The sequence below is a fragment of the Sminthopsis crassicaudata genome, chromosome 6 (assembly GCF_048593235.1).
Source record: "Sminthopsis crassicaudata isolate SCR6 chromosome 6, ASM4859323v1, whole genome shotgun sequence".
Lineage (NCBI taxonomy): Eukaryota > Metazoa > Chordata > Mammalia > Dasyuromorphia > Dasyuridae > Sminthopsis > Sminthopsis crassicaudata.
The window spans coordinates 215,564,767-215,589,897 of record NC_133622.1 but is presented as its reverse complement, the minus strand read 5'-3'; the positions used below and the strand labels follow the sequence as shown (position 1 = coordinate 215,589,897).

Sequence of the window (25,131 nt, the reverse complement as noted above, 5' to 3'; positions counted from 1 at the left end):
TTTCTCTCTCTCTCTCTCTTTCTCTCTCTCTCTCTCTCTCTTTCTCTCTCTCTCTTTCTCTCTCTCTCTTTCTCTCTCTCTTTTTTTCTCTCTCTCTCTCTCTTTCTCTCTCTCTCTCTCTCTCTCTCTCTCTCTCTCTCTCTCTCTCTCTCTCTCTCTCTCTCTCTCTCTCTCTCTCTCTCTCTCTCTCTCTCTCTCTCTCTCTCCACACTGATCTGTTGGGGCTGTTTACTGCCCCTTATTACCTATATTTTCCACTTTCGCATTTTTTGCAGATTCCAAGCCCAAGCCTAAGATCCATAAAGCCTTTATTAAGGGATGTTACCTACATCTCATCCTCCCATCCCAACAATACATCACACAGGCCAAACACACACCAGGTACCATGTCTTAAAATTGCCTGGTGTGACCCAGTTTCATTTTTCTGCCTTTTACATCCTCATCTTTACAATCTTATTCGTTTTTAATACTCTTGAGCAGAGGGGAAGAAAAAGGACCAAGCACTTATTTTTTACAATAAGCTAGGCACTGAACTAAGCACTTTAAAATTATTATCTTACTTGACCCTGATAACAACTCAATTATTACACCCATTTGACAGATGAGGAAATCGAGGCAGAAGTTAAATAACTTGGTCAGTGTCTCAGAGCTAGTCAGAGACCAGTCAGGACATCCAGATTCCAGATCTAATATTCTGTCTACTATTCTGTCTAGCACAGTAGGACCTATTAAAATTCTCTTCTTTCAGAATCAGGGAAATAGTACGCTGGGTTTTGAATAAGGAAGATCTGAGTTCAAATTTAAACTCAAACATTAGCTTTGTGACTGAGCAAATCACTTAATCTAACCCTCATGGTTAATCTCTTGATTTTATACATATGCAAACTTTGGCAGAGGGTAATTAGGACTTTCCAAAACTTAATTTAACTAATAATCTTGGGGCAGCTAGATGGTATAGTAGATAGAGCATTGTTTCTGGAGTCAGAAGGACCAGAGTTCAAATCTGAGCTCAGACACTCAAGACTTATTAGCCGTGTGACACTGGAAAAGTCATGTACTCTTGATTGCCTCTCAAAAACAAAACAAAAAAGTAGCAATTTTACACAACTTTGTACTACATTGAACATTAAAATTGGGAGTTACCTTGGAAATTATCTAGATCAATCCCTTAATTTCACAAGAGAGTAAAGGCCCATGGAAGGAAAATGACTTGCCAAAAATAGCATCCTCAGTCCTCTGGATCCAAATTCAGTTTTCTTTCTGATACATCATAATGTCCATACGTCTGAACCACTACTCCTCACCCCCCAGAGATGTGGCTCACAGAAAAAGTCATAATTTAATAAAATGATCGATCAATATTATGTATTGATTAGCTGCTATTTTATACATTTTTATCTATTTTCTTAGGCAGCTATGGGAGTTATCCTACACATTTACCCCTCCTCCCCCACTAAGTCATCACTTATACTTCTCTATGAGCCACCATGGTGAATTTTCACCTCCCTCTTTTAAATAGCATAAGGGTCTAAATATTTACTTTGATACAATAGACCAGAGTCTGGTTTTATTTTATCAGTTAAAAAGCCCCTTTGAAGAAGATTTGATGTAAATGGTTTACAACACTTTCATTTCATGTCCAAGGCAAAGGAGGAATGAAAAATGACACTAACTTTGCAAGCGATTCCTGCTTATCCTTGTATTCATTGGGCATAATGAAATATGAAATTGTGGAACTAGAGACTAGGGGATGACTAATATTGTAGGTCCTGACTCTGCTAGTAGATTAATTACTTCTTTAGAAAGCCGTGAATTGAGCCTTGTCTTCATGGTCACCAAAGGAAATGTGCTAATTTTGATTGTGGATTGGATTGGGTTGTAAGAAAATAAAAGAGGCAAGACTTTGCTTATTTCCTTTCATAGCAAAGAAATATGTAATTTAGAAGGAAGTCAAAATAGCCTCCGAAATAATAGGTGGTGATGGGAGGCAAGCTGTTTTCCTTATTCTTTCTATTTCTCCTGAATCTGAGCTGCTATTTCGTCATGTCTATCTCTTATGACCCCATTTGAGATTTTTAAGGCAAAGATAGTGCAATGTTTTATCATTTCTTTCTCCAGCTCATTTTACACATGTGGAAACTGAGGAAAACAGGGTTGAGTAACTTGCCTAGAGTCACACAGTTAGTGAGTAACTGGATTTGAATTCATGCCTTCCTGACTCCAGACTTGGTACTCTATTCACTGGACCACCTAAGTAGTGAAAGATGACTGTTCAATAGCTAGCTAGGACTGAAAGATTCTAAGCTCAAAATAATTATGGAGATCATCTGGACCAACCCTTTCATTTTACCAATAGAAACCGAGACCCACTAATGTAAAATGATTCAAGATCACACAGATTGTAAGTGAAAGAGCTTCCATTTAAATCAGATCTCTGATTTCCTGTCCTGGGATTTTTCTAAGATCCTGAAAAATGGAGTTTTTTAATTCAGGATAGTCAAGGTTTTGTCAATATCTACTACAGTTTCTGGTACATAAAAGGAGGATTTAAGCTGATTAAGGATTCAAATTGAATTTATTATTATGAACTCTTAATTCATTATTATTAACAACTCAAATGAATATAGCACTTCATGTTATATGTCCTAGTTAGTTCACAACAATCCTGTAGGGACCATAGAATGGCAAGAGCTCTGAACTTGACTTCATGGGTTGTTCTAACTATTAGATAATCTTTAGTTAAAATATTGGTCAGTTACTAGATAGATAACCTTTTGCAGCTCAATTCACTTTTCTGGGCTGTGGTTTCTCTTTTATAAAAAAAGGAGAATTGAAATATAATCTTGGTTCCCTTTTAGCTCTCCATCCAGTGATAATGCACATGAGTTTGCCTTCATTTTTCATACTGAGAAACTGAAGTTTAGAGAGAATTGACTTATTCCAACTCATGAAATAAATGATCAGAGTTAGGACCCAAAGCCATGTAGGTGTTCTTTCTACTTGTACCAAACTTTGGGAACTGGGTTGGATTTCAAGTGGCAGCAGGAGAAATACCATGTTAACCTAGACATTGATCAGGTTTTGACTCCATGCTAATCCTCCAGCATGTCTGAGTTTAAATTTCTACATCGCTTCCTTCCATCTGTGCGATCTTGTGTATTGCATTTGACATCCATGGTTCACTATTTCCCTATCCTTAAAATGAGGAGGTTGGACTATATCATTCCTTTGGTTTCTTCCAACTTCAGATCAGTGGGGAAACGGAAGGACGAATCTATGGTGGGAGGCAACATGCGGCTGAAATCAGTAGGTACCACAATCAGTCATGAAGTATCTCAGACCAGCTTGGTCCCCAAAATAATTAAACCAACTACATTATATGAATATAAAACAATGTTATTGTATTATGAGTAATGATGAGTGTAAGGAATTAAGAGAAATATGGAAAAACCTGTGAAACTTAATATATAGTGAAGTAAAAATCAACCAATCAAAGGATAAGTACAATAATATGAACAGAAAAGCCAGTGAAGTGAAGCTGACTAGTGTGCAATGATAATATATAATCTTGGTCTAGGAAAAGAGAATGAAAAAAAAATCTACTTCCCTCCATTCCTTGGAGGGAGATAGTCGGAGAGCTCTATGGGTATATACTACTACTGCATATGATATCAGGCACGGCAGTTATTTCAAATGATTTGCTTAACTGCTTCCCTTGCTCCCAAAGGTAGGCCCTCTGAAAGGATTAGAGAGGGGAGGGGGACATAATAGAAATGATAAAATGTGAAAATAGAGAGGCTACAATCAAAAATTAATTCTATGCTGAAGTATTTCACACCTGCAGCCTTAATGATACAAGTAATTGCCTAAACCTCCCTTTCTTGAAGGAAAAAATTATATTTATCATATTTAATCACACTTAGATTATATTAAATCATATTTAAAGTTCTATAATGTGTGTGTGTTAGGAGAGAGGACTATAGTGGTTACTTTTGGGAAAGGCAACATTCCACTCAGATATTTTCTCTTTGTCTGGAACACTCTAGAACAGAAAGGTCAAGGGGCTAGTGATCAGGAAATTAAGATTCTAGTCTATTTACGAATTAGCCCTGTGGTTTTTGTGTGACAATTAAACTTTTTTATAAGGAGTTTTTTTTTGTTTGTTTGTTTTGTAAAATGGTACGGAGAGACTAGATTTTAGGCAAGGTTCCTTTTAGTCCCAATATTGATTGGGTAAAAAAGAGTCATTTTAAGAGCTGGATAGTATTTAAAAAAAAAATCCTTAAGAGGAGCATTCCGTGTTATAAGGATTAATCTTGACGAAGTCTTGAAAATACTATCAATTGTCTATGGATCTAATTAGAGATTAGGATTTTTAACAAAAGAGGGTCTCCATGAACTTTTAAAAATCTCTTATAAATCTATTTCAATGTAATTTATTACTTTTGTAATCACAAATATTTAGGACTCCAAAGGCTTCAATGTGTCAAAAAGATCCATTAATACAAAAATAAAAAAAAAGGTTAAGACGATCCAATTCACATTTAGTAGTTGGTACTAGTTAGCGGTCATCATTCCCGACTAGGGGATTTGATTGTGCCCTGGAAGCACAGATAGACTGATACCATAATGTGACAATCTCAGTGATGTATTTGATTTCCTTTAAATCTAAATGACTCATGGTTATCATTGATCTAGAGAAGTAAGATATTTCATTGGCCACCATTTTACAGAGGAGAAATCTAAGCCCTTGAGAGCCTGGCAGATCCATCCAATCACACAAACCTGGATTAGAAGAAGCTAGTTCTTCTGACTGCGGAGCTAAGTAGGGCTTTCCAATTATATAACATCTTACCACTTATTAAGTACATTCACATACATACTCTCATGTGGTCCTTAAAATAATTCTATTAAATTGAAAGGATATGATCTATTGATTTGTTTTGCAGATGAAAAAGTGTGGCTCACATAGGTTAAGCTGAGAGAGGCTACACAGAGTGAGCAGCAGAGAGGAGACTTTTAACCAATTGTCCTTTACTAGTGTACCATGTTGCTTCTAATATGCACACAAACACACATGTACACATATGTATAAGTACATAGATATGTGGATATGTGCATAAACAGAACTATGTGTGTATATATGTATTATATCTATGTAAAAATATATGTGTTTTTAATCATGAATTAGAATGAACTTTTCAGAAAATATGAAGTGAATTTATAGTTTGAGATAATAGATTATAGTCTCAGGAAAGAGCATAGAAAAAGCCAACATTTAGTTGGATTGTGAAAATGTGAAAGTGACTCAACAAAACTATTAAATTTAGGAAATTTATTGTCTATTTAAATTTAACAAGAACCAACTGTCAATACATATTAAGCAGGATTGGCAAGGAGAGACCCTGGGGACCTTCTGTGGTTTTTCCAATTCTATTAAGGGATTGAAAAAATTGTCACATGTCATGTAATACTGAGAACCTAAATAAGGCCCAAGAGTTATGGACATAGTCTTGGCCTTTGGTGACAAGGTGAAAGGAAGATGTAGACTGGCTGACATTTAGCTTTTCCAGAGTTCTGAATGTCATTCAGTTGAGATGATTTGGCAGTCAAATAGAATTTTAGAACTTCATGTGCTTTCTCAGAAAAGAAATGTATTTTTAATGAATATCTACTTAATAAAAGTTTAAAAATACTGACCTGTAAGAAACTGCAAATCTCTTGGTTTTCGCTTTAAAGAAGATATTTTGAGGTAAAAAGATATGGCTCACTAATAACAAAGTACAGAATAAAGCCTAGATTTCACTCCAAGGTCAATGCCATTTCCATTAATATCTCATATTTTAAAATACCCATCCACCTAATGGATGAACATTAAAATAAATAGTGGTCATTTATGGAGCAGAGTATATATACTCTAACAATGAATATTATGAATATAGGGAAGCAAAGCAAAGACATATATTGACTGATGCAAAGTAAGCAAAAGCCAGAATACAATGGACAGAATGATATAACAATATAAATGAAAAAGAACTACTACCACAAAGTAATCAAAATGAAATTTCACAAAAATATAAAACATAAGCTTTACTCCGAAGTAAAATTGAGTAGACAAAATCATTTATAAAAGCCAGAGGTCCATGTGTATATGTGTGTGTATGTATATGTGTATATATATATGTATGTATGTATGTATATATATAGTGTGTGTATATGTGTATATATGTATACACACATATACACAAACACATATACATATGTGTTCATGTATACATGTATATACATATGTTTATATATGTACACATGTGTATATGTATGTGTATAAATGCATGTGTGTATATATACATTTATATAGTTGTATAATATGTGGAAATTTTTTCAGTGTATTGATTGGTTCAATTGAATGCTCTCTTCTTCCTATTTTTCCTTCTCTTCCCCCATTAAAATCTGATTTCACTGAAGACAGGGACTATAATTGTCTTATTCTGAACAGGATCTGATACAAGTTAATGCTTAATAAAGGTTTGTTGACTTAAACAGATAAACATGCACTCAGACAGACGGATGCACATGGACACCCATATGTGTGTGTATGATATATAAGGGAGATGTGTATGTATGAAAATATGTAAGTATGTGTATATTTCTCAGCTTTCTGAATATGCAGGAAGAAGAAGGCTATGGGAAAATCTTGGTGAGAAGGAAATTAAAAATTAAAAATCCAAGAGGCAAAGGTAAGGATGGCGTGGAGACTAAAATCAAACCTTTTGCAAACCTTTATTTCGACAATCCTTTACTCGGAAGTCTTCTGTGTTTCAGAATAATAGTTTTTCAAATCTGGAAGGGATCTCAAGGTCCAAACTCCATCCAAATCATCTCTTCTAACATGTGGTCACATAGCTTTTGCTCACAAATCTCCAGGGATAGGGAAATCATTGCCTTCAGAGACCACCCACTCCATGTGTATAAAATTCAACTTCGCTAAGAAGGTTTTCTTGCTATCAGGCTGAAATTTCCTCCCTTGAAAGTTCTAGCCTTTGCCTTCCCCGTTTCACCCTCTGGGACCAAGCAGAACAGAGTCAATTCCTCTTCTCTATGACATCCTTTCAAGTATTTGTGGACAAGCAACATGTTTAAAACAGCTTCAGAGTTGGAAAGGAGTTCAGTTGCCTTTTAATTCAACCCAAACCTGAAAAACAATTCCTAAGTATAGTCTGCTTCCTTGTTAAGTGACCCTAGTCAAATTATTGAAATACTCTTAACATTAATTTCTTCATCAGTAAAACAGGAATAATAATAGGACGCATTTGACAAAAATACTGAGAAGAAAAAAATGAGCTATTATATGTAAATGTTTTACACACAAAACCATGTTATTTACCTTATGCCAGACTGAGAAAATAGCACAAACTATAAACAGTGAGTTGAGTCAGCCAGGTAGTTAATGGAATTCTGGGTCTGTAGGCAGGAAGATCTGAGTTCAAAGTCAGACATTTACTATGTGATTGTGTGCAAATCATTTAATCTATATTTTCCAAGGAAACAACTAGATGACTCAATGGGCAGAGTGCTATGCATGTAGTCAGGAAACTTGAATTAAATTATGGCCTCAGACACATTAACTTACTAGACTTTCAGCAAGTCAATTAAATTCTATTTGCCTCAGTTTCCTCAACTGTTAAATGGGGATAATAATAGCACCTACTTCTAAGAATGGTTGTAAGGATTAAATGAGACAATATTTGTAAAGTGCTTAGCACAGTACCTGGCACACAGTAGGTGATATTTAAATTAATATATATATATATATATATATATATATGTGTATATGCATTTATATATATGTATATATATATAAAACATCATTATACATATATAATATTAATATACATAAATAAGTTTCCTAGGTCAATAAATTATTATAGTATTATGGTATAATATAATATTAAGGCATGATTTTAAAATATCACTATTATATATAATTATTTACTTTCTATCTTTCTCTTTTCCATCTCACTAACTCTAATCTTGAATAGGTCAAGGTGGGAAGAGAAGATGTTACAGAATTTCAAATTAACTTGTCATTAAACAAATTTCAACCTGGAATGGAGCAAAATAAGGTGAATAAATCAACATGGGTGCCCTTTTCTTGAGCTGCTAAAACCCATAAAGCTACCACCTTGGGGCAGAGAATAAATGTCACTTTAGCCATAAGATACTGTCAAATTAAGAAGCAGAGGAGGTTGAAGGTCTTAGGGCATTAGGGCTTTGTGATATATGGTGACAAGGGAATGAAATGGTAAAATCATTCAATGATATTAAAAATATTCTTCAGGCTTCAGCCAAGGCATGAGGTTTTACCTATTTGAAGTAAGAATGCCCTCTAAGATACACTTTTTTTTTAAATTTTGAAATAAACATGATGAAATAAAAAAAATAAAATATGTAAGTCCTGTGTTAGCAAATAATTAGAAATGGAAGGGATGAATTAAAAGTTATTTCTATCCAATCCCTTCATTTTATACATTAGGAAATTGAGTTCTAGCTATAGCATGTTATTTGTCCAAGGTCATGCAAGTAATATAATTGGTATTCTAACCCAGAACTTTTCACTCTCAATCCAGTACTCTTTCCAAGGTACCATGCTTCTTTTGGATTAGAGATTCTGGATGTGTGTGTGTGTGTGTGTGTGTGTGTGTGTGTGTGTATGTGTGTATCTTGGACTCTTTGGGCAACCTGGTAAAGCCTATGGATTTTTAAATAATCCAAGCAAACACTAAACTCAAGTAAGAGACAAGTAAAAATAAAGATTCCCCTCCCATCTAAATACTTGAATCCCCTGAAATCTATCCATAGATACCAGAATAAAAACCCCTGTTCTAGCACTGTACACACATGAACTCAGTTGAAAGCCTTTGGAGATGAAGAATATAAACCCTATGAACCATTTCACAGTTTAAAAAAAAAAAAACAAAAAAAAAAAACAACAAAAAAAAAAACAGTGCCCAGAGAAGTGAAGAATCTAGTCAAAGCTTATAGAATGAATAAGTTGCAGATCCAAAGCTGCTTTTTTTTTTTAAATCATTATTTGAGTTTCATTTTATTTTCCTTATTGCCACACTGCCTCCTTTTAGGGAATTTTAGGTATATTGATACTGTCTATAAAAATAAAATAAAATACTAGTTTTTATTATACCAGATTGGGAAAACATGTTATGCATGTGTATATATCTGTCATCTGTCTAGTCTAAGGACCTATACACTTATACTTATAGCTGGATCTAGACAGATACAACCAGTGTGTATATGTGTGTGTGCATGTGCATGTATGTACATGCATATATATGTATATATATATATATATATATATATATGTGTGTGTATGTGTATATTTATTTATTTATTCAGGTTTTGAAGATTGGATTTCATACCTGAACGTATCCCAGCACAGATTACCAGGGGCTCCTCAGGAACATGACAATAATCAAACTTTTAAACTACATATTTCTCCAAGGTCCTCAGGCACTGGAAAGAAATTACTCATTCCAAGTTAAAAGAGCTACACTTGGAAGTAGGAAGCATTTCTAGAGATGGTTCTGATGGTATTCCATAAAGTAACTAAGTAACTTTGTCAATCAAGAGAGGAATCAATCATATTTGACTATGGAACCTAGAACAATTCAGATTGGACAAGTCTTACTTTGAGCTTTAATTGGTAGGAAGATCAAAGCTCTTGTACTTCTTATAAAAAACAAACATTAAATCTTCTGCCTTTAGAAATTAAACATAGTATTTTCAAAATCATCACAGTCGGACCCTGTCTTTTCCTGTTCCTTGTCACAACTCATGGCTCAAATGGATGTACTTGACTATGGCTTTAAACCCAACTCACTCTGGCTTTCACTGATTGGTCAATAATAGGTCCCAGCCCAAGCCTTGCTCATTGCTTGAGTTTTGATGGCTCAGAGTAAAGGTAAATACAATTATTTCTGTTCTAGTTGAAAACTCTAAGAGTCTTCTCCTCCCAGAATGATTCTTTCATGAAGGCAAACTAGGTCCTTTTTTGCCTCAGTGTTTACCTAACCTTTAATTACTGAATGGACATTGGTCATCAGCCATTACCACTAATTCTGACATATCTTGCCACTGTATTCTGATGACTCTGGAGGAGAGAATGAGACTGATGACTTTGCACAGCTCTGCCTCAAATCCAGTTCACTTGCAAGTCAAGACATCCTCTTCCTGATGTTATTAGCCCTCTTAAAGTACAAAAGAATTACAACAACAACTCAACTTACCTACTCTTCTTGAACTACTTTGTCAAGACACCTGAATAACCCTTCTATTCAATATTAAACACATATTAAGCACATAATACATGAATTTAGAGACAAAACAATTTTTATTCTATTCAATACAATGAACATATAAAGAAACAAATACAAAATGTATATGATATCAAATAGCATTTTAGCACCTACTATGTGCGAGGTACTACCTAACACAGAGGATAGAAAAAAAGACCAAAAAAAAAAAAAAGTGTGACCTCGAGATACACAGGCTAGTTGAGGTGGGGCTGGGGAGAACATGTAGACAGTTCAGTACAAATAAGCCATATATAAGAAGATAGTTTCATAGGGCAGGCACTTTAAGAACTGGGAAAAGCTTCTTGCATATGACAAGATGTTAGTAAGATTTAGGGAAAGCCAGGAGGGAGATGAGGAAGGAGAGGAATTCCTGGAAAGGAGCATAGCCAATGGAAATGCTCGAGTCAGGAGATAGAAGGGAAGAAGCAGCCCCTGAAAATATTCTTTGCAAGTAGCTAGGGGTTCTTGCTATGAAGAGCCTGGCTTCTTAATTATCAGTAGCAATCATACTGGAGTTCAGTTCCTAGTAAATTATATTCAAACATTATTAAATGACAGCTGTTCAGAATTAAACAATTTTTAAAAGTCACATTAGCATTAATATAGTAAGTCATCAGTGAATCTCAAGCATAAATATTGGATGAATCAGTTGCTTCAGTTGGATAGCAGATATCAAGATTCTAGGAAGAAACTCAATAAAACAAAGCATGGCGCAGTGCTTGCCAGAAAAAAAAAATATGGAAGAGCAATATAAAAGAATCAAATAGTTCATGATGCCCCCAATTGCTGGTGCCTACTTTGCCTCTAACTATTGTGTATTTATTTGTAAATGTATTTGTATTTCTTCCTTTTAATTTTTCCATATATGCATGCATATATATATGTATATGTATATATACATATACATATACACACATATTTCTCATTAGAATTTAGTCTCTTTGACAGTAGGGATTGTTTCATTTCTTGTAGCTATCCTAACACACAATAAGTTCTTGATAAATATTCATTAGTTGATTGAAGAATGAAGAGTTTTCCAATCTTGGTAGATAGCATGGCCAAGAACACTGAATAGAAGGCAGAAAAGCTATGTTTGAGATTTAATTTTTCCTCCCTATGAGCTATTTATCTTTGGATAAGTCTATTTCCTTCTTTGGGTTTGTTATCATCTCATCTATAAAACGAGGGGGTTGGACTCCATGATCCCTAAGGTCCCATTCATCTTTAAAATCCATGGATAATGGGTAAGATATATCAAGATGAAGGTGAGAAGAGAGCATATTCCATTTATAAAGAAAAAGAATTTTAGTGCCACAAAGACGTTCAAGTTGGAAAGCTAGTTATTTGCTCAAGCATACATAGTAAGGAAACAGAGCTGGGACTAGAACCCAGCCAATCAGAGCTGGAAAAAAAAAACAAAAAACAACAGAGGCCATCTGTCCAATCTCCTCACTTTATAGATCAGGAAACTGAGGGCAAGAGACAATAAGATGCTTGTCCAAAGTCATGTAATTTATAAGTAACAGAATTTCAACTTGAACCCATTTCATCTGACTGCAAATCCACTGTATTATGGGGGATGATTCAATAGATACAGTGCTGACTGGAAGACCAACATGAAATCTTAACACAATTTCTGTCTGTCTCATTTTGCTCAACTGTAGATGGGGGAAGACACAGCGCCTACATCCCCAGTTGTGAGAATCGAATGAGATAATATTTGTAAAGCCCTAAGCCTGGTGTTGGGCACATACCAGGTGCTAAGTAAATGCTGGCTTCCTCCCATCTCCCCTATGATGTCTCTTCAGACTCCTAGGTCCCAGTGCTCTTTTGGCATTCCATGCTACCTAAAATTATAATGATTTTCTTAATAACAACAATTGATAAAAACAAAGCATCTAATAAAACCTATAGGGCTTCTACTGATCATTTTATACCTTCTCATGATAAACATAGGTCTGGGTACATAGTAAACATTTAACAAAAAAAACTTGTTGATGTACTAGAACCACAAAGCAGTATGTTAAGAAGTTAGGAAATAACAATAATCAAATAAGAAATGGTTTTGATGATACTAAAACTACAGATCATTATTTTTATGTGTAGTCACTAGGAAGCTTATTGGCTTTCTGGTTTCCAGGCAATACCAAAAGTGATCCTTATTCCAATCTGCCTTTGGCTATGTTGTGTTCCCAGGCAGCTTTCTTAAAGGTCTTCCTTTCCCTGCTGAGAATGTTCTTGGAAATTCTGAAACAATGTGGTGTTAAGTCTAAAGATCTGGCAGTTGTTCAGAGCCATATGTTAATATTCTGTAAACATCTGTCACACTGGAAGGAAACCATGACAGTTGGTAGCATGTTTTTATGTCATTCTTTTCAGAGCAGTTAGTGATGCTCTAATCCAGTTCCATTATTCTATAGGGTAGTAGGTCTCTTGGGAACTGTAAACTGTAAGGAAGTGGAACACCTGGGTTTTGGTCTTGTATTTGCTTCAGTTAGTTGCTCAACATGAAGCTTGATGCTACTTTTCCCTTCCTTATCTATAAAATCAGGATTTTAAAAATCAGCCTTACTTCTCTCAGAAAGGAGTTACTATTAAGTTTTAGAACCTCTGACTTAGAAGAAACTTCAGAGGTCACCTTAATGGATGGATTGTTGAGAATATTCACCTAAATGAGAACCCCTCTCATAATATGTTTTACAAATGTTCAATCATACTTTGAAAAGTTCTACACTTGGGGCAAATCCTTTGCCGCCATACATAAATTCTCTTTTGGACATCCTTATAGTTTTGGAAATTCTGAATCGTTATGATCTTTTCCCTTATTCTCCCACTCCATTAAGTGTAAATTTGCTCCCATTCTCTTTTGCCTATTGCTCCTGAAACAAATTTTTGAATCTTTACAGGACAAACCTACTTCTTACATGTGTTGGTATCCCATAAACCTGAGTCATAGTCTCCAGATTTAATATCACCAGATTCTTTATCTGACAATCATGTAGAATGAGTCTGAGGTTTTATACTATCCTGTTTGGCTTTTTCTGTATATGTTCCCCTAGTTTATCAATGACATTCTGAAAGTAAGACACCCAGAACTGAATTTACTTCTTCAGAAGTAGTCTAATAAGAACAGAGTTACAATGAGACTGTTTTTCTTTACTATAGTTCTGAACATTAATCTTCTATTAGAGTTCCTGTTTGTCTGCTTTTTTTTTTTTTATTTGTCACTTACAATTTGGAACCTTGAGAGGCTGTATCTTGTCAAGTATTGAAGTCAGGTAATCCATGGTTCTGAGACTGTTTTTCTATTTTATTACTTCCCTGTATGTATTTAACTATAAGCTACTTACTAAAACTATTAGTTTGGGGAGACAAATAGTATGCTATCCCACCTCTCGATTGCCCCAAATTTTCTTCTACAAAACAGACACTAAAATGATTCTGAAGTAGATAGGAATAAAGAATACATATTTGGTTAGTACCTAATAGGGGCCCTAAAACATTTAATCACAGTGGCAGGTATAAGCAGCCATAAATCTGAGATAATCTTTTTGGCACTTTCACACATAGATCAAAATAAGTTGTAATTATTGTTGTTCACTTGTTTCGATTATGTCCAACTCTTCATGAACCCATTTGGGGTTTTTTGGCAAAAATATTGCATAGTTTGGGTGGGGTCAGGGTAGCAATTCCTAGTTCAATATAAACATGTGACAAATTCACAATTGCTATTCTCTTTGGGCAAAAGAAAGATTTATTTAGGGAACGAGGTTACAGACAAAATGTAGAGATACAATAGACACCAGGAATGGTGAATGTGAAATAGCGTTGGGAGAGCTCATAGTTAGATTAACCAGAGTTAGTCAGAGTAAGGAGAAAGATGCTATGAGAGTGAAGGTACTATGAGGAAGGAGAGAGTAACCTCATAGTGAGAGTAGTCCTGAAAAGAACTTAGCAAAGATTTTCACCATAATTAGATTTTTATAGGGGAAATATAGCCTTGGGGTTTCCCAGGATTACAGGCATGAACTCCAGAAGGAAGATCAAAGAGCTCATGGTTTGATGGAATACACCTGGCAGAACAGGTCCCAGACTTATCTAAAGATGTGCTAATCAATATCTCAAAAGTTGTCTAAAGATTCACAGGAGTAGACAAAGGAGTTCCATTCTATTCAAACAGAATATTGTTACTGGAATCGGTTATACCAGAAAAAAGCCAGATGAATTTCTTCTTAATAGGGAAAGATACTTCACATCATTTTGCCAGTTTCTTCTCCAGCTCATTTTTATAGATAAACCAGAGAGGAAAAAAGAGATAAGTGACTTGGCTGGGGTCACACAAGTAGTGTTTGAGACCATCTTTGAACTCAAGTCTTCCTTACTCCAGGCCCAATTCTCTATCTACTGAGCCACCTGGCTGCCCCAAAGTTACAGTTAGAATCTCCACTGTGGGAATACATCTGTCTCAAGATAACAAACTGGTTTATTTGATTTTTAGATTTCCCTCTTCAGTACTCTAAACAACTATCCTGGTTTGCACATATGTAACTTAGATAGGAAGATAATGGCAAGGTCTGCCTTCCTAATATTAAAACTCCATATCCCAGTTGATGAGAGTTAGGAAAGGGGGCAACCCCTTTTGGATCTGCGCAAGGATTCTAGTAATGGCGCAGAGTCCCCTGTAAAGAAATTTACAGGCCCGAAACCCTAGATTGATAAAAAAAGGTTTATTTGAGGTTTGGAAATAAGATTAAAAGGTAGGAAAACACCGGCTCTGGTGGGCAGAAACCCTTGACATGACCAGTGTAAGGATGCCATATTTGGGATCTCTGCAAAGTGTGGACTCCAGGGTTGCCCCTTTTATAATGGGGGCTCTTGGTGATCTTGAAGGTGGATGGAGTCCCAGGCTCCTGGCGGGTTTTTAGATAAGGAAGAAGCTGTTTGTGGGGGTTGGGGAATCAGAAAGGAATCTTAAATAGACCTCAACCCCCATCACAGTGACTGAAAACAATGAGGACTTATAATACAAAATAACAGAATGTCAAATGTGGAGGGATCATAGATTTCAACAAACTTAAATTCTTCACGTTATTGGAGAAGAAACTGATGTCCAAATGGGGTAGTACTTTCTGACAACTTAGAGGCCTGAAAAATGTTAGAACCATAAAAAGAGAACTGTGTGGTTTTAACCATTGTTAGAGTCCATGGGCACATCTTTGGGAATGGATAAATCGGTAAATAGTAAATGTTTATTGACATATACAGCCTTTTCTTTTGTTTTGTTATTTTTTTGTTTTATTATTTTGATGCTTTTTCCCAAGTTCATCATTGTTATTTTATTAAACTATTATATTTGCATACTTACACTTGCTTTTATGAGTAAAACTAATAATTTAAAATTAATAACTAATAAATCAATAATAATGAATCAATAGACTCTTAAAGTTAAGAAATCTGATTTTAAAAATCTCAACTATGGTTCCTACTTCCTATTAATTTAATAGATGCATGTATGCAAAGTACTCTAATTATTGCAACAGATTTTCACACCAGCTTCTAAAAGGCTTGCAACCTACTTTTCCTTCTTGATTCCTTATTCTCTTTTCCCTATGCCATCTTTGACTCTGGGGATTTTTACTAACATTTACCTAATGATCTTCAAATTCTACATAACATCTCATTACCTACAAGAAGCTTTTTCTGTTTCCTATCAATTCCATTTTTTTCTGGAATGAATGGGGGTCATTTTACAATCAATACTTAATAGAGGTTCTTTCTGTGGGTTATTTCTCATTTTTCTTTTCTACACTTATTTGTATAGAATTGACTTCATGTTGTCCCTCATCAGATTGTGAACTTGAGAATTCAGAATTTGAAGAGTCCCACACTAAGATCAAATCTTCTGCCTCTATGTATAAATCCCCTTTTGAACATGCATCTAATTTTGGAAATCCTAAATGGTTAGGATTTCTTTTTTTCTTATTCCCCATTCCTACCCATCAAGTGTAAATTTGCCTCCTTTAAACTTCTGCCTTTTGCTTCTATTCTATTTCCAGATACACAAAACAAACAAAACAGCTGTTGCCTTTTGCCTCCAGGATTTAGTGTAGTACCTGGCAAGGGGTAAGCATTTTATAAATGTTTATTGACTATCTGAATATTTGCCAGCAAAACAAAATGATCAGTGAAGGACTTTTATACCTAAGATGAAGTACCTTGTGGAAAACTTAAGAAGGACATAAACAAAAGGTGCATGAAATGGTCAGGCTTGAAAAGATTATGCTCTTTATAGATGGGTTATGCATTTCATAGGAACACAGATCCTAGGTCTATTTGAATATTCAAATATAAGTAATATCTTTGGTTGGGATGATCCCTTCTAGATCACAATCCCTCTATATCTGGCCATCCTCATGAGCATTCCTCTAAACTCATAAATGATTCCTTAAGGGTGTCAGGTGTCTTAATTTCCTCTAAGATCATGAAGGTACAAGCTGCTACTTGGGCTGTGTTCCTGCCGTCTTCTTCCCACAATCCCCATCTTGTTTTCCTATCATATATTTCTGTAATGACATCTATCATCTCCTCCTGATCTTTTTCAAAGTTCCCCATGTGAGATTTCTTGCAACTTGTGCATACCCACAATAGACTTCTCAACTAACTTTATGTGATTTTTAAAAGATTGGATAATATTTCAATGTATTTTTATGTGCCATAAAATGTTAAACCCAAATCATCAGGAAATCCATAACACTCAAGTACTTAATCTACAGAGTAACATTTTTTTTTCAATTCTTCAGAGCCCCTTTTGTTCTGTGTCTCATAGCCCTAGCACATCACTAATAGAATCTTAGCATTTAAAAGCTCAAAAAGTATCTGGGGATAGAGACAAAAATAAAGCAGCCACCTCCCTCAAAGGATATTATCCCATGTCAAAAATATATGGCATAGAAACCAGGAGAGGATTCTGGGAAGATAGCAGAGGAGGTCAGAAACCTTTCAGCTCTCTGAGCTTCTCATCCTCAGAAAAAAGACAGAACATGGTCTTGAAAGACATGTAAAGTAATGGAAATAAACAAAAGTCAGAGTAAAGGAGTGGATCTCCTAAAATAATCTAAGAAGACCCAAGGAAACACTTATCTCCCAGGATAGAACTTTAGTTTGTGTAAAATACAAGCATCGGGCAAATTCTGAAGAATGAACCAACAAAAGCCCTGGAAGAAACTGGAGTGAGAGGCAGTTTCAGTCCTAGAAATTTTTACTTCACAGTGTGTGGGAAGGATCTGAAAGCTAAGTAGGAGAAGATTGAAGGACCTTCCACTGTTGGAAGTATTGCCAAATATTGCTGTGCTCACCAGACTCATCAAGGGCTAAGCTGACACTGCAAGGACAAAGGAGCTATCAAATATCTATTGAGCACAGTTGGAAAGGGGTGGGTACCCCTGCTAGCTTAGGGCACTAGGAGGAGAGTTGAGTCTATGGTTTAAATCCCAGGGTAGAGGCTATAGCTGTGAAGCAAGATTGCAAGGAGCATATCAAGGGGCTTAGTTTAGGAGTAGACATGAGTCCTTAGAAAATAACAGTAAAAAGCACCTGAGACTTGGAAAGTTATCCACCATTCTCAGGAGTCGGACTTGATTATATTAGTAACTACTAAAAGCAAAATAAAATAACAACAAAAAACCAAATAAAAATGAGTAAGGAAAGGAGAAAAAAGACCACTAATATAGATAACTACAGAGGAAACAGAGAAGATCTGGCTTCATATTCAGAAGAAGATAATGAAGTTTAAAATACCATTCCTTTTTCAGTGAGAAATGTCAAGTGGTCTGAAGCACAAAAAAGTGTTTGACAAAACTTAAAAATGATTTTAAAAATCAAATAAGAGATATCAAGGAAAAACTAGAAGAAAAAAAAGATCAATTTAAGAAAAACATGCAAAGAAAATCAACTAATTTGAAAAAGAGAATAAAAAACTTAAGAAAATAATTCCTTGAAAATTAGAATTGGTTAAAAGGAAGTTAAAAGAAATCAAGAAACAAAATCAAAAGAATGAAAAAAATAAAAGAGAATGTGAAATATCTCATCAGAAAAGCAATCTGATCAAGAGAACAGATTGAGGAGTAATAATATGAGAATAATCAGACTACCTGAAAAGTACAATTTTTAAAAATCCTGATTCAATATTACAAGAAATGATTAAGAAAAATTTCACTAAAATTCTGGAACAAAAAGGAAAAGCAGAAATAGAAAAACATCTACTAATTATCCACAGAAAGAGATCTCAGGAGGAAAACTTACAGAAATATCATAACCAAGTTTCAAAACTCCAAAACTAAAGAGAAAATATTGGAAGCAACCAAGAAATAAAGGAATACATGAATAAATACATTAATATCATAGAATTCTTTCGATTTTGGTTCACGATTTCTTTGTATCTTAGAAGGTCATTAGCTTCCTTTTAATCAATTCTAACTTTCAAGGAATTTGTTTACAGGTAGGTAAAACTAATATAATTAAAAATAACAGTTTTAACTAATATATTTATATAATGCCATCCCAATTACATTACTAAAAAATTATCATAATGACTGAGAAAAAAAGTTTATTTGGAAGAGCAAAAGTGAGAGGGAATATAAAGGAAGAAATACAGTAGTATCAGACCTTGTACTACATTATAAAGTGCAAACATTGGTGAAGTGTAATATTGTTCATTTAAATTATTTTAAATTAAGATTTTCTTGTATAAATAAATCTTATGCAGCCAAGAATAGAAGAAATGCAGAAAATTGGGGAAAATCAACTGGCAAACAATCTCTTGGATAGAAGATGCTTGGGTTGGAAAATTGCAATGGTGGAAGAAATGATGAACTGGTTGATTTAGAAAAACAGAAAAAGACTTGAATTTAAGAAGGAAGATACATTGTATTTTCAAAAGAAATAGATATATTCTAGCTATATATGTGTATATACACGAATGTATCTATATGTATATTATACATGTATATTGTGTATATTTGTGTATATGAGTATGTATACAAAGAGACAGAAATATATGCTGATGCATAGTTTATATATCCATGATTAATTTGTTTTATTCTTTTGGAGGGAAAAATAAAGTAAAAAGGGCACAGCAAAGAAAGGAAAAAAGAAGCTGGAAAACTTTGAAAACAACATATTTATTATGTAGATTTTCTTAAAATGGACTTTTTATATTGAATTCTATCATGCAGTACTATATAAATGACATTTTTCTCTTCTTATTTTATATTTAAGTTTAAAATAAATTGAAAAACTTACCAAAAAGTATATATGACACATAATCAAATAAGAATTGAGTAAGGAAAATTGACATATAACAAATGAACAAATTGAGGTTGGAGATGGATGCTAAGAAGGCATCATAAAGAAGGTGATTATCTGGGGCCTTGAGGTTCTGCAGAACTGAGAAAAACAGTGGGATGGGGCATTCCAGTTACTAAAAGCAAAACTGCAAATGCATAGAAGTAAGAGATACTTAGGGAATAGCCAGTAAGTAATTCATTATACATGTAATGTAGAATTTATGAGGGAAAGTAAGAATACTCACAATCATTATTATAATAATAATTATATATAAACACAAATGTGTATATATATATATATATATGTGTGTGTGTATCAATATATCTATATCTATATCTACATACATAGACAGAGAGAGACACACAGAGAGATTGCACACACTTTAGAGCTTGCAAATTGTATTATAAATATAATCTCATTTTATCTTCACAATAGCATTGGGAATTATATTTTACAGATGAAAAAATTGACGCAGATGGCAGTTAAATGAACAATCCATTTCATATAACTAGTCAGTGTCTAAGATTAGATTTGAAGTCAAGAATTCCTACTCCAAGTCCCAGGGCTCTATCCTCTGTAGATTTGTGAACAGGAAAAAAACCAAAACTTGAATTTGACTCTTTGCTTTTTTATTTCTCATCTGTTTGATTGGGATCAAATTGGTTAGTCAGTCAACAAGCACCTCACTTGGAAAAAGAGAAGCTTCACATCTTTCTCATCTCATATAACCCAGACACTTTTCTCTTTCATTTTTTTTCCTTCACCCCAATCTCAATTGAAGAGCTCACCTTTCTCCTTGCTAAGGCAAAACTCTCCCTACACTCATAACCTTATTCCTATTCCATTTTCTTCATCAGATTGCCCCTGCTACCATTTATACTCTCTCCATTCAATAGCAAGTCAATAGAAAGAAGAGAACATAAATGTACTTTAAATGATACAACTGAGATTCAGGGAAACATGATCAAACATAGTAGAAGACAAGTAATTTTAGTGTTCATGGTAGAGTTGAATTAAATTGATTCACCAAGGGATCAAGAGAGGGAAGGAAAGAGAATACTACCAGTTTAGGAGTGGTGTTTGAGAACAAATTGTGAGCTAGAAGGACTAGAGATTTCAATGAGAAGAAAAAGAATTAGGGTTAACAAGTGAGGGTGAATAAAAAGGGGATAATTATAATCTTTTACAGAAATGTCAAAAGTTTGTGATAGAAGTGGAATACTTGAGGCGATGACAAGTCAAAACTATGACCCTTGTGTATAATGAGAATTGCAGTAGAGGAGGAGATGATGGAAATACAGTAGAACAAAGAAATCAGAAGTTATAGTATTTGAAGAAGTAATACTGTAAGTAAAAATCTATTAAGATACTCAGGAGCTAAGGTAGAGAGACTACTAGCTAAGCACTGGTCTCTTAGGAGAACAAGGGAAATGCCCTAGGGGTCAATACACAATGGTTACTAAGATTATGATTGGGTCTTAAACTTGAATAACATAATTTAAACTTCTGAGAAAGAATGGTTGCTAAGAGATCATGATAAATATTCAGTCAGTGACACAAATGTTCATGCCCATGTTTATTGTGGAAGACTAGGTTAATTGGTACAGAGCTCTTAGCTTTTAATGATTTCCATTTCTGAAGCAATCAAATGCTTTGCATTCAATCTGACACAATCATGAAAAGGATGGAGTTCTGGGTATGGAGTCAGAAAGACCTTAGTTCACATTGATTCTCAGACTCTTGCTAGCTAACAGATAACTTCTCTATGCCTTAAGTACCTCAGTTGCAAAGTGGAGTGAATAATATGACTATCTTACAGGTTGTCATGACACATCAAAAGAGGTAAAATTAATAAAAGGATTTAGCACAATGCCTGAGTCATAGCAGTAAGCACCTCATAATTGTGTCTTCCCTTCCTCTTTCCCCTTCCTTTCATTTAAGTTGAATTGTAATTTTCTAAAGTTAAAAAACAAAAACTCTCACAATGGGATTCTATTTATATCTAAGAAGATTTAAGTACCAACTGTATTGTAGATATGCTGAGATAGAGTCTAAATCCAAGTCATCAGTTATTCTTTGGGAGTTAAACATATAAAGACACCATAGTATTGTAAATAAATGCCTGAGTCAGAGTACAAATCCCATCTCTGTGTGGAATCCTAAGCAAAGCCCTTCCTGAAGGGCAGCTAGGCATTTCAATGGAATAGAACTCCAGGGCTGAAAATTAAAACAAAAACAAAAACAAAAAACAAACAAATAAAAACAAAACAAAATGAAACAAAACAAAACAAAACAAAACAAAACAATCTTCCTCTGCTTAGATCTAGCTTCAGACACTTACTAGATGTGTGATTCTAGACAAGTCATTTAACCCTGTCTGCCTCAGTTTCCTCATCTGCAAAAAAAAATGAGTTGGAGAAAGAAATGACAAACTACTCCAGCATCTTTGCCAAGAAAAATCCAAATGGGGTCACAAAGAATCAGACAATGGAAGAATGACTGAATGACTGAGTAAATCACTTAATCTCTCAGAACCCCAGAGAACTAAAAAATTATAGATGAATTGCTGAGTTGAATTTGCAGAAGGATTTTCACATAGGGCTCCCTTGGTGAATGAAGGTACAGATTGAAATAAAAGCAGTTGTTCCTCTTCCTCCCACATCTGCTACACACACACACACACACACACACACACACACACACACACACACATACACACAAACACACATACACACTATGTATGTTTTGTATACCTACATCTAGCTATATTTTATACATATAAATATCAACTTCACGTACAGATATTTATTAAGCTTTTAGAATGAACTTTACATATTACACATGATTAAGTATCACATACACCAAAATATACAACCCATAACTTCTAGGGAACGATTATTTTAATAATCACAGGCTGGCTAAAAGACTGAATATTTTTTCAAGTCTTTATCATTCATATATGATCCAACCCTAGGTACCATTGAGAGCAATAATGACTTTGCCAACTGAAGGCATTTGCACAACAACTAAGTGATTCTGATAAGCAGAAAGAGCTTTTCAATGGAATTAAAACTTTCAGACAGACTGGAGGCTTTATCAAATTGGTTCAGCTCATTTTTCCTCAGAGCCTAAATCCCAGTTATTCTAATACATCTTAAAACCTTCATCAGAGAGGTCTCTGATTGCAAACAAAACTTCCCAATTTCTTCATCAAAGAAAAACACGAGATGATTTCTACCTTTGAGCCTTAATATACAGAAGTGCATGGGAATTGAAGAAGGAAAGTAAGGACTTGGATGATTTCTGAATACTTCATTTTTTCCCCTCCCCTCTCTTTGTCTAACCAACACCTGTAAGTTCAATGAATTGAATTTATACTTTCTGTGTCTGTTCATTTTATCTGCAGGTGCAACATCTAAATTAATTCAGGAAAAATGTCAACCACAAGAAAACTTTAGGCCCTAGATCAAGAAACCAGTAAAGCTATTTTTATGTTTCATGCCTCATGCTTAGAGGTCCCGAGATAAATCAGGTGGATGAAAGATACTAAGATGCTGTTTCTGAAATCCACACTGGTAGGGATTACCGACTTAAATTATGACTTAAAATCATGCTCCATCTCCCCATTCCCCCTCAAAAAAAAATATTCCTGAATATTTGCCAGAGTAACTTTCTCCTGGGAAGTTCACTTTCCTGACATTTCACTTTGTAAACACACACACAAATACATAAATCCTCTGATCTAGTTAGTATCATCATTATTATTTTGGGAAGTGATTTATAAAGTTGAGGGGAAATAAACAGCCAAACCCCCAAACTGAAATTTCTGTTAACACCTAAATTGGTCTGCACCAAAGCATTTCCCCCACAATCAGTTCCCAGTCAACAGACAGGTAAGTTAGGCAGCAAACTCTGAAGAGAGAGAAGGAAAAAAAAAAAAAAAAAAAAAAAAAGGCCCCATCAATGAAAGCTTACCAGTGGGCACAGAGGTAGACATCTGGCTTTCCAGTTGGCTGCAGTCAACACGCCACTCAGCAAAGCTGACATCTTGGTGGGAGGTGAACTCCTGATGGAAGCTTTCAGGAGAAAGATGACCTAGCTCTGCTTTCCCAGCTGCCATTGTAAATGTCAGAGGGAACAGGCAAAATTGTAGGGCGGTTCTAAGGCAAGGCTGGGAGACTCAGGAAGGCCAAAGCCACATTCTTCAGAGCAATGGTGTTTCCAGGCATCCCAGGGAGGGGTGAAGCATTCTTTGTCCACTCAGGAAAAGACAAAACCAAACCTGCAAAGTTCTCTGTCTTTCCAGGAAGTGGGAGGCAAGCACTCATGTTTCTCAACCCAACTCCTCTTCCAGACTTAAGAGGATGTTGGGGTTTTCCTTTAAGATTTGCAGCAGCTGGCTGCCTCTCTGTGGAAGGGCAGCTTTTGCCAGGATACTTGTGGGAATTCAATTGGCTAAGTAGAGGCATCAGGGACTCTGCAGAGAGCAGGCTCTTAATAACTTGGTCCGAAGCAATCCTAATTCACTTTTCTGTATACAATGGATCAGCTGGGTGGGGCTAAGAAATGCCAGGGAATGCATTCCGTCCCACAGCTCATCAGAGAGCTAACTAGCTTTTAGAATGGGATCTTTGCCAACGTTACAAGTCCTGGGTCACAGTCTTCAGACCCATGCGAATCCTGGTGTTTCTTCAGACCCATGCGAATCCTGGTGTTTGGAGCAAGAATATTTAGTCCTTACCGGGATGTGGTGAAGGAATAAGATGAAATAAGTTGGCCTTTATTTATTTATTTCTGAGGTTTGGGGAGTGGGGAGAGTACAGGGAGAGGATGGACCTGTAATCTCAGTGATCTAAAACATTTGGCAGCACGAAGTTCCCTTTGCAGGTGAAAACTTGCTGCTCTCTTTGAGGTCCCAGAGAATTGCCTGAGGACATAGAGAAAGTGGGGGGCTGGTTCAGAGTCTGAAGTAGCAGGTCTTCCAGACTCCAATTGTTATTGTTGTGAGTCCATGACATCAGGGAGGAGATGCCATGACATGTAAGTGAATAGCATTGAAGTAAGGAAGGGCTATACAACATAACTGGAGATGGCCCTCTACAGATGCTTTGATAAATAAATCTTTTTTTTTTTTTTTTTTTTTTTTTTTTTTTTTTTTTTTTTTTTTGTATTGCTGAACCCTCCTAATATATTTTGTGGTTTACTGGCTAGATTTCTTTCTCGAGGACCATGCCTTAAAGCCACACCACCTTGATTTTCATTGGTGGCCAATAACAGATCTCAGGTCAAATGCCATTTGGTCATTGTTTGATACAGAGTGAATATAAACAGCAATCCTGACCCCTATTATGCTATACTTTGATATCTTTCTTGCTAAATCTTAAATACTATATAAATCTGAACCATTATTATCCCC

General features: G+C 35.1%; 1 protein-coding gene across 2 annotated transcripts in view; it reads right to left on the bottom strand.

Moving 5' to 3' along the window:
- Nucleotides 1–23,933, bottom strand: part of ANO3 (anoctamin 3) — a 555,530-nt gene extending 531,597 nt beyond the window's left edge. For both annotated transcript variants that reach the window (XM_074275261.1, XM_074275262.1), the window contains exon 1: nucleotides 23,691–23,933. In XM_074275261.1, coding sequence (XP_074131362.1) covers nucleotides 23,691–23,835 — 145 coding nt within the window. In that variant the 5' untranslated portion in view covers nucleotides 23,836–23,933. The remainder of the gene's footprint in view (nucleotides 1–23,690) is intronic.
- Between the last annotated feature and the right edge of the window lie 1,198 nt (nucleotides 23,934–25,131).